Source organism: Cyprinodon variegatus, unplaced genomic scaffold (genome assembly GCF_000732505.1).
Source record: "Cyprinodon variegatus isolate N-32 unplaced genomic scaffold, C_variegatus-1.0 Scaffold844, whole genome shotgun sequence".
NCBI lineage: Eukaryota > Metazoa > Chordata > Actinopteri > Cyprinodontiformes > Cyprinodontidae > Cyprinodon > Cyprinodon variegatus.
The window spans coordinates 288,198-298,139 of NW_015151297.1; the positions used below are offsets into that span (position 1 = coordinate 288,198).

The 9,942-nt window shown below is 39.0% G+C and overlaps 2 protein-coding genes across 6 annotated transcripts in view; both read right to left on the reverse strand.

Moving 5' to 3' along the window:
• Positions 1-3: 3 nt before the first annotated feature.
• Positions 4-4,887, reverse strand: LOC107099189. Of its 4 annotated transcripts, XR_001481930.1 has the most exons (9): positions 4,471-4,887; positions 4,112-4,230; positions 2,809-2,869; positions 2,667-2,734; positions 2,490-2,592; positions 1,561-1,679; positions 1,305-1,450; positions 1,040-1,213; positions 4-153 (listed from the first exon to the last, which is right to left on the reverse strand). XR_001481930.1 is itself a non-coding variant. In XM_015397223.1 (8 exons), the coding sequence occupies exons 2-8, from the start codon at positions 4,163-4,165 to the stop codon at positions 1,105-1,107; spliced, it is 660 nt and encodes a 219-aa protein (XP_015252709.1). In that variant the 5' UTR covers positions 4,166-4,187; positions 4,471-4,887; the 3' UTR covers positions 864-1,104. The 4 variants fall into 4 exon arrangements, 3 of the variants coding, with proteins under 3 accessions (XP_015252709.1, XP_015252707.1, XP_015252708.1); XM_015397223.1 differs by lacking the exon at positions 4-153 and having other exon boundaries at positions 864-1,213; positions 4,112-4,187; XM_015397221.1 differs by lacking the exon at positions 4-153 and having other exon boundaries at positions 864-1,213.
• A 1,479-nt stretch (positions 4,888-6,366) lies between these two features.
• Positions 6,367-9,942, reverse strand: part of med14 (mediator complex subunit 14) — a 19,814-nt gene continuing 16,238 nt past the window's right edge. Inside the window, exons 24-29 of one of the 2 annotated variants that reach the window (XM_015397224.1) lie at positions 9,109-9,347; positions 8,834-9,013; positions 8,632-8,739; positions 7,403-7,528; positions 7,118-7,307; positions 6,367-7,038 (exon numbers count right to left, since the gene is read on the reverse strand). In XM_015397224.1, coding sequence (XP_015252710.1) covers positions 6,968-7,038; positions 7,118-7,307; positions 7,403-7,528; positions 8,632-8,739; positions 8,834-9,013; positions 9,109-9,347 — 914 coding nt within the window. In that variant the 3' untranslated portion in view covers positions 6,367-6,967. The remainder of the gene's footprint in view (positions 7,039-7,117; positions 7,308-7,402; positions 7,529-8,631; positions 8,740-8,833; positions 9,014-9,108; positions 9,348-9,942) is intronic. The other variant, XM_015397225.1, reaches the window with a different exon arrangement.

The window sequence follows — 9,942 nt, forward strand, 5'->3', positions numbered from 1 at the left end:
GGAATGGAGAGATCTGATTGGCTGATCTGGAACGTCACTATGTTTTTACGTCCCTCCTCTTGCGGCTGTGGCAGGCAGCAGAGCAGACTGGTTCGGTCTTTCCTCTGTCCGTTTGGGTTTCCTTGTCTCTGTCTGCCACATCTGGCGGCACATCTACAAGAAAACACGCCGTAAACTATTGTTGATATAGCCTGTATAACCATTACTGTTTTTACTAATACAGTAACACGATTTAAATCATTAAATACTCGATTCAAATTAATTTCCTAATTGTATACCTTAGCAACACTAGGGGGCGCCATTGGTCTAATTTTGGACCTTTTTTTATTTTTGAAGAACTACTTTAATTCAGCCAGATTGGAGTATTTCCAAGCTTGAACTATTTTGAAATTATTAAGTGGGGAGTGGTGGCCTAGTGATTCCTGAGGTTGTGAGTTTGAAACCTGATCCCACAGACTGCCACTCTGGGTCTCTGAGCAAGACCCTTAACCCCACACTGCTCCCCAAGGGGATGAGTTAAATGCAGAGGTAAATTTATCCTATGTGAGATCAATAAAGTTACATTTTAATTATTAAATGGAAATGATTGTGTGATCATAACTGATTTATAGCAGTAAATAAAAAAAATAAAAACTGACCAGGGACAGACATAAGATACAAATAGAGATTATCACTCAATCGTGTGTAAAAGTTCACTTAGTGAGTGTATGAACTGTGTTGTTTAATGCATTCCAGTACACCAAATCCCTTATATGTAATGTATCCAGTCGGTCTATTGTTTCTCTGTCATAACAGAGCAAACACCACATCAAATTTTATTTGATTTTATTTTTTTTTCACATTATTAAAAAGAAAATGACAATTGTATTTACAGTAGTGCAAGGAGGGTTTCATCACGTTATCATTATTCAGTCCATAACTGACTCAGTATAAGTATGAACAAAAGCCAGGCTGAGAATGACACAAATTTAACTTAATTTGTGAATAAACTAGATAATCCAGTTCATTGATCCTCAAGTTCAATCAAATGGTATAGCACCTTTATAATGTCAAAGACAGTTCAGTTGATTTTGAAGCAGGATCCTTTATGGAGATGATTTTAGTTCAGGACAAGAACTGAGAGACAAAGCTGCAGGCCTGATGAAGGTCCTCCATCAGCTCCTCTGGCAGTGACAGAACCAGCGACGTCAGACTTTGAGTTATTTCTAATATCCTACAAGAAGGAACACAACATGGCCTCTTAATCAGATTGTCCCTGGATTAATCACTGTTGTCTCAACTCAGCGCTAAGGTTTGCAACTCACCAGCTGATGTAATGAGCTGTCAGCTGAGGCTCATGCCTGCAGCCTTCCTCTACCACCAGAGACTGCTTCATCTGTTTGAAGTTGCTCTCAATGTTCTTCTTTATTTCTGAAAAGGTCTTAATTCCCCTGAAAGAGCTGATGACTTGCTTTAAAAGAGAAACACAACCGAGACATTAAGTAATAATCAGAGCAGTTTAAAAGACTGCATAGATGCAACCAAATGAAAGCAGAGGATAGATTCACCCTACTCACGTACATATATGACTGAGAGCTGGTGAGCTATGTATTTGTGACTACCCAGGTGTCTGATGTCCTCCTCCAGCTGCTGACTCAGCACCACCAGTTGATTCAGTTTGGCGACATGGAATAAGTATCCTGTGACAGGAAACAGGAAACTGTATGCAAAAGGATTTACACCACCTAAAATTTTTTGCATTGTGTGACGTAACCACTTCTTTTAATGTTTTCTATCCAGATTTTCTAAATTAAACCAGCACAGAATAGTGCACGATTGTCAAGTAGCTGAAATAAAAAATTTTTGCAAACACAAATTGTAAAAAAAACAAAAAAAAACAATGTTCATTTGTATTTAACACCCCTGAACTATAAAAGCTCAAGCTCAGTCAGACTGGATAGAGAACATCTGAAAAAAGGGAAACTTTCAAGTCCATTTTTGCTCCAGATTGTGACAGCTCTATAATGAAAGATCTATGTGTTTTGTGTTCTTCCTGAATATTTAGGGTTGTTGTCCTGCTGAAAGGTGAATATCTCTACCACTTCAAAGTCTTTGTAGCGTCTCAATGATTATCCTCAAATTGTATTCCCACAGCATCATGCTGCCACCAACATGCTTCACACATGTTGGTTTCTTTCCCTTGGCATGTATCCGCTGTTTGTGTTGGTGTTTCTTAAAAAATAAACAAAACAGTGTATTTTTATGTACGTTTACCAATACAAAATGTTAACAAAATTAAGGAGAGTAAACAATATATATTAAAAACAACCCAAAATAATAAAGATTGTGATTTTTCTTTTTTGGTCTAAGACGTTATCAACCTAATTATCTGTTATTACTATAACAGGTTATAGTAATAACAGATGTTGCTATAGAGTGTAAAAATAAAAGCAAGCAGTTTGTTTTAGTTTGCAAGGAATGATTTAAGCTTTCTCAGCTGGATTTCTCACCATCCATCAGGGGCCGGTCCAGCATGTCAACAGGACTGCCTTGAATAAGGAAGACTTCTACCCGAGGAAACATGGCTGACAGACCCACCATGTCCAGGTAGTCCTAGGAAAACATGTGAGGACTGATTATGAGCCAGAAAAAAAAAGAAAAGAATATAGCACTATATGGTGTAATACCTCTAACTGTGGCATAGGCTTTGGTAGATGTTCAAGGCACTGCAGCATTTGGTCAAGAATATCGGATCCTAATGGAAAAAAAAACATCAAATCAACAGAGTTTAGTGAAGAATCCCCCCCCAAAAGTTTGTTGGCTTCACACCTTGAGTCTGAAAGGTGTCCGACTCCTCTGGGCTACAGCCTTGTCCTAACTGCTCCTGGAACTGTAAAGTGGATAAGCAAAATAGATACCATATTAGTTACCATATTAGCTCTGATTTTACTGATGGAGGTTTGAGAGATGCCCTTTTGAGTTTGCAAAATTTGCAGCTGATGTGCTGTGAAACTTTCAGTGGACTTTAAAAGAAAGATCTTCAGTCTCGTAGGGGTACATACAGTAAAAAGCAAGACAAAACATGTTCCATCTTTAATATGACATTGATCATTTATTTGAAGAACCTTTATGCAGACTGGGAAAGGATTCTGAATAAGAGTTAAATATGGTTCAACAAAATATTCATGCAATGCAAGGTTAGCTAAAAAAAATAAAATAAAAAACAATTTAAAAAATTGCAACCTGCTTTGCAGTTTAGCTCTACAGGATCTACCACAATAAATGTAGCCATGGTGTCACTTTTTATCATTTAACAACCTCGTGTTTTTTTAGGAGAAGGGTGTTAAATTTTTATTTTTTATTTTTTTTTTTACGGTCCCAGTGGTTCATTTTTCTGACAGTAGGCTGACAGGAAAGGTGGTATGAGAGAGGGGGAGGGACATGTGGCAAAGGACCCGGGTCGCCCGCTTTGAGGATTAAGGCCTCCGTACAAGTATTTGCAGTTTTGAGCAATTTGCTTCTAGACAGCCAGTACAAATGGCCCTGGACCCTGTGATGGCCCCTGTACTAAAGAAATAATACTAAATGTTTCTAATTGTGATATGTGCTGGCATGGAAACCAATGTGATTAGTCTCTTGGAACATTTTTATCATTTTATTTGTTTCTATTCTTTTGAATATTGACAAAACATGTAAGTTGTACTAAGTGGCGTCCTGACACAACAATAGGCCTGTAAGCAATATTATCTGGGTGGGTCCCATATGAAGTACAACACCCTATGGGATATAAATAAGGTCTGGTCTATTATTCCAGTCTCAGGTGAATTAAAGAAGAATTCTTCGCACCACTACACCTGCAAAGAGACATCCTAGTCCCCAATTGTGTAGGTGGCCTACCAGGTTTCAGTGGCGGGGCCCCTAAGCAACTGCAGTCTTACGTCTTTTTATCTGCCAAATATTAGTTGCTCATGGGTGCAAGTGGCTCTTTGGCTCATTTAAATTTTCAGTTAACTATCACTCTGTTTCATTCTTTAGTTTAGTGCCCCCATGCAGAAGAAAAAAAGAAACAAACAAACATTGGCCCCAAATTTCTGGTGTCCTTTGTGCATTAAGAGGTCAGGGGTCAGCCTACCTGTTGCATCTGAGCCCTGATGAGGAGGTCCAGTTGCCCACAGAGGCACAGCATCTCCAGCCCCACCTGCTCAGGACTTAGTCGGACAGGCATCAAAGGTCGTCTCACCTGCAGCTCCACTGACCACACCATACATCACCACATCAACACCTTCTTTTGATTATTACTTTATTTATTGTTTATGCAATTCAAAGCTGCACATAGAGGCCAGTCTGGGACGCATGCACCGGGGGGGGGTTGATGATGATGATGACAGGAGGGGAGTGGTCAGACAAAGCCTGCACAGAGAACTTCTGACACACAGATTTTTAAATCTTCCCACAGATCATCCTGAAATTAAATAAAATACAGAATCTTACCTTTAAAATCCTCATGATAGATACAAGGCTGACAGATCGGCTCCGTGGTGCTGACTGCCATATCTATCCGAACTATGATGAGATCTTTATGCCGTCCTGCTGGTAAAAGCCATAAAAAAACGTCTCATATGAGCAATAGAGGTCTATGAATCTGTTTAGTTTAACGCATTTTCCTCCGGTGGCGTCCACAGCAGGTGGTGCGTTTGCGTGCCAGAGGCCGTGTGGGATAAACGATCGCCGGCTGTTCATGCAGAAACTCGTCTTCTTCTTCTCGCTGATGAAGATGACTGAACACCGAGGCGCAGCGAAACATCATTTATTCCTGAATTTTCCATGTGGTTTTAAATAGACTGAAACAAAACAAAACAACGCTTGGATTCCCCCGCATTCAGTGGCTGATTTACTGAACGCCCCTCTAACAGCACAGAGGCTGGGGAGATGCCTCCCTCGATGATGTCATGCTTTGAGGATCACAGCATCACTTGGTCAGGAGGAAATGTGCATTTTAGGAATATTGACTTTAAAAAAGGTTTATTCGTGTCTGAAATTAAGATGATGCTCAAAAGAGAACATTTTAGGTTTTTATTTCTGGTCATTTTGCAGACTACTGTAAACAAAACCATAAACAATCCAACATTCAATTTCAACAAAAACATGCCTATATGTATATGATAAAGTAGCCTAAGAATAATAATAATAATAATAATAAAAAACTTATTTTATGGCCTTCCCAATTCCAATTTCAAACCAGCAGCTGATTTTAAAATCACAAGGGAAGTAAAAGTGATGTAAAATCCATTCATATTTCTGCATAAACCTTTTCAGAGAAATGCACTAAATTATACATTTAATGTCATATATATTTATATCATTCATTAGATTTGTGTGTTTTGAATGTAATTCTACTTGAGCGTCTGAGAGTTATATGTTCATTCACATTAAAGGCGTGGCCTGCAGCCGGAGACTGTATTAAAATAATCCAGAACAGATTACAGCTGTTAAATGTCCTTATTTTAAGTCATCTCTTGATCAGAGGACCTCAGAAAATTCTTACCTGTGAGGAGCAGACAGCCATCTGCACAGATGAGAGCAAATTTCCTCCACAATCAGGAGGAAGAGCACCAGTCAAAAATTTTTTTTTAAGTCTTTGCTATGAATCCTGTATAACCTCTGCTTAAAAACAGACTAACCAGACAGACTTAAAATGAGCCAAAATGACCAACTTTACTTTTCCTATGAAAACTCTGCAGTGGAAATCTATACTTCATAACCTGACTATAGTGAAAAACAAACCGAACCAACCAGCAGAAACATTACTGACGAATCGTTATATTCAAAAGACAGTTGACCTGGGCTTAAAGCATTTACTTAGAAATCTTTATCCGTTTTTGCAGTGATGGGATGAGGAGGAAGAGCAGCTAAACTTACGATGAACAATGAATGCGATTTATCTTCAGTAAATTGTCCAGATAATTTTAAGTCTTATTGGGTTTTGAGAAAACCATTTCAGGTTTGCAGGCTGCTGCTCTATTTGCAAGCATTAAAGACCAAATGCTGCGCTCTGGTTTGACAACTCTGGGAATCCTCATGCATGGCTCAGGAACCAGGAAGTAGACAGAGGCTATATACTTATTTGAAAGGAAAAAAACTAGGCCAACACATTAATGGAGATCATATTATTTTTTCTAGACTAGCAGTTTCGGGTTATCTTTCACTGGACTCATTTCCCCAAGAGCTGCATAATGATTCAGAGGTTCCTGTATGGTGAGGAGCAATACATGGCTGGTTCCAGCCTTAGAGGAACATAAATATTAACATTTCTTTCAAAAATGGCAGCTCATTAACCTAACTAGAAAAACAAACGAGTACTTCGATATTCTACCCCAAATAGAAAACCCTTCAAACACAAACCGACTCAAGGCTTTGTTTATTAAATAGCAAAGTCAGACAGCATGTCTTCAAATCCTTCAGTCAGGACTTATAATGAATCTTAGTAAAATACAACTGGCTTATAAAGTTTATCACAGCTTTAGAGTATAGAAAATGAAGAAAATTCAAATAAAAAAGCAGAGATACTGACAAAGTAAAGGCAGGAAGATCATTAAATAGTGTGCTAAATAATCTATCCCAATACTACAGTATAATCAGACATGGAAAAAGAAAAAAAAAAAAAAAAAAACATTCTCGCAAGGATCTATCTCACCTGAAGTTTTTCTGACAAGCAAATTTACAACAATGTACATATTTTGTAAACAATCTTAATTTTCAATAGATAATTTTGTTTACAAGTGCCTGGAGGACAAAAATAATACATTTACTTTATATTTTTGCATTCAGCAAACTGAAGACCTGTTGATGTTTTAGCTCTTAGATGGTGATGGAAAGAAATGGAACACAGCTTTTCCTCTTTGTAGTCATGTCTGCTCCGGACTTCCCCTGCTTGATCTTAGGTGACGCTAGTTTGGTTTCAGCAAAAGGTCTGATTTAGCTGGATGTACTATCGCGTGTTCGGGGGAAGCGTGAGGGTGGCCATCAGCTCTTGAACAGATGCAAATATGGTACACTCACCTGAAAAATAAAGTGCATAGGAAAGTCAGAATGAGAATATCCAGTTGTCAAATAGGGTTAATGTATGATTGGCTCTTACCCTGCCTGGCAGGATGGATCTCACTGAACCTCTTGAGGATATTGGAGACCAAAAGCGCTGCAGCCCCAGAGGAGCTGTGCTGTCTGGGAATATCAGCCTGCTGAGTGATCCCCGTGGCCAAGTCATACACAATGGGCACGATAATGTTCACCGGCTCCTGGGGCACTGGGATACGCTGGGTCAGCTGCAGCTGTGGGACAAATATTGCAAAACAAACACTGTCAGAATTCTCCAGTTATCTAAAGGTTGTAATGAGAGTTAAGGTAGGAGGGAGCCGCAGCTTACAAAGAAAAGCATTTTGGCCTTAAGCACCACAGCGATGGTCCCAGGAGGGGCGATGGGGGGAGCACTGGGAGGGATGGTGAGACAGAACTGGACGTTCCACTTGAGCTGTCCAGCCTGGTCAGGGAACTGCAGCGGGAACAAGAAGAGAGGGATTTTAGTATAATATGAAAATGAGAAATGTGAAAATATGGGCAACCTTTTGAAAATCTAAGAGTTCAGGATCTACCTTCTCTGATGCTTACTTTACTCTAAAGAAAAACAACCGCAACAATGGAAGCCTGTTAACCAATGACTGTTCACTACCACAAATTGGGACATTATCTCTGTCCCAGATAGAAATAAATGTAAATCCTTTGCACTGTGGGAAAAAAAGCTTTCTGAAGGTTATCTGTTTTATTTTTCCTCTAATCTTCTTGGATTGTATCCAAATATGGAAAGAATTTTTACTTTTGATACCTTGTTTTGGTACTTAACTACATCACAAGTTGTATCTCCATTACAAATGTGGAACTGTCAATATTCTACTAGTTTCAAAAATGCTAACTTTCCCAATTGCAGTATTTCCATTAAATAAGTAATGCAATTATTATTGCACATGAATATGATTCATCAGGCAATAATTCTTAAAAACAACACAACAGTGGCAGATGTAAAAAACATGATATATCCATAATTCATCTACGGCTCCAGTAATCATGACGCTCAAACTGAATAAAAAAATAAAAAAAAATACTCAGTCAAATATGCTTCACCTTCTTACTTTTTTACAAGGTAAGTTCCAGTAGCAGTTTTGCAAAATAAAATTTTGAATGGACCAAAAAAAAAAATAATAACCCCATCAAGGTGTAAAAAACCTTATTTTGAAAAACCTATGATGCGTCTATTGGGGTAGTGGCGGCCTTGTAGTTAGGGCTTTGTGCTTGGATCCCAGGGGTTATGAGTTCAATGCCACTCTGGGTCTCTGAGCAAGACCCTTAACCCCATACCTCCCCAACCGCCGAACAAAAGGAAGGGTTAAATGTAGAGAGTTCATTCCTTTCCTTTTTACTTGTGACAATGTAATGACAATAAAGCTGAATTATATTCTATTCTAATTAACAATTTAAACTATACCTTTTTTTTTATTTTGTGTGTGCAAAAAGAAATGGTGATATTTCTACATCTTCTATAAAAAAACAACTTAATTAATTAATAAGGTAAAAGAAGCTGTTCAAACAAAGGCTACACACCAGTTCCAGCTTCATGATGCGCACACAGTCTCTGAGAACGTTGGTTTGAGCCCCCAGCAGTTTGGTGAAGGCACTCAGAGTGTTGAATTTAAAGGGAGGACCAGCAACCTGACAAAAGGGATTAAAAGAAAACCAATCAATGAGATAAATAACAGTTAGAGTTTTATTTAGGATTTAATGGACTTTTTTTTTTTTTACTTACACGGGTCTCAAAGAACCGCTCCAGCACCTGAAGCTCCTCCTGGGACCATGGACCTGTGTTTTCCGGGGTAACTTTAAGCTGCAGGGTCTGATAGTTCTTTGGATTGAGAGCCACTCTGCACTTGAGAACGTCGGTTTTGAATATGATCACGCCTGGCTCGTTGGAGTTCACAATCGACAACTGAAGCAGATATAACAGCTCGTCACACAGCTGCAAATCATGATGTAAAAAGCTAAATGTAACAGCTTATAAGAACAATCTGATGCGACACCCACGTTCGCCTCCTGCTGGATGATCCTCTGTAGGTGCCGCCTCATGATGACCGAACCCAAAAAGCGCTCCAGCGGGGAGCAGAGGTAGCTCCCTGCTAGGCCCGCCACCAGGCAGGGAGTGGGCGAGGGGAGCAGAAGCACATGTAAGGCATTGTGGGAGAGGATGGTGGGGATGGATGCAGCCCAGGGGCGCTGAGGTAACTTCCGGGGAGGAGGCATACTGGTGGGCATGACTTGGGAACCTAAGGCAAAGAGAGAAGAAAGGTGAATGCTAGCAGCCTGCTAACATCTAACCCAAGTAGCTCTGAAACTCAAAGGATTTACAATTATCAACTTATTTAAGCCCTTTGTCACTGGGTTTTAAAAAGGCCTTATTGCCTATATGAATATAAAAAAATATATAAATACCAGGATGACAATTTTAACATATTTTACTAACATTCAAGCCCACAAATAAGCGTTAAATCAGAAAGATCAGCTGAATAAACGCATAATAAACAGTTTTTATTAGACCCCAAAGTATGTGTTTTATTTTATTTCTGATTGCAACAAATTCAAACATGATAAGCAGAAATGGTTTAATTATTTCCAAATCCATGAAGACAAATCAAATGTCTGATCATCTGTTAACAGAGTCAGGATTAAAGGAATAGTACACCCAAAACATGATTAGCCTTCATTTTCTACTCACCCACATGCTGAACAACACTCTGGAGTACTTTTTTGATATCTCAAATGCATCTGGAGATCTGGGAGGCTTCTTGCTGTCTGCTGACATTCAAATAATGGAGGTCTTTGGCTTTCATGAAACAAAGTTCCATAAAAGCGCACATAAAA

Coding starts and splice junctions, on each gene's coding strand:
- LOC107099189 (XM_015397221.1), bottom strand. CDS start 4,531: ATGGCAGTCAGCACCACGGAGCCGATCTGTCAGCCTTGTATCTATCAT. Junction 2,593..2,666: donor AGCCTATGCCACAGTTAGAG/GTATTACACCAT, acceptor ATGTTTTCCTAG/GACTACCTGGACATGGTGGG. Junction 1,680..2,489: donor GGACCGGCCCCTGATGGATG/GTGAGAAATCCA, acceptor TTCCTGTCACAG/GATACTTATTCCATGTCGCC.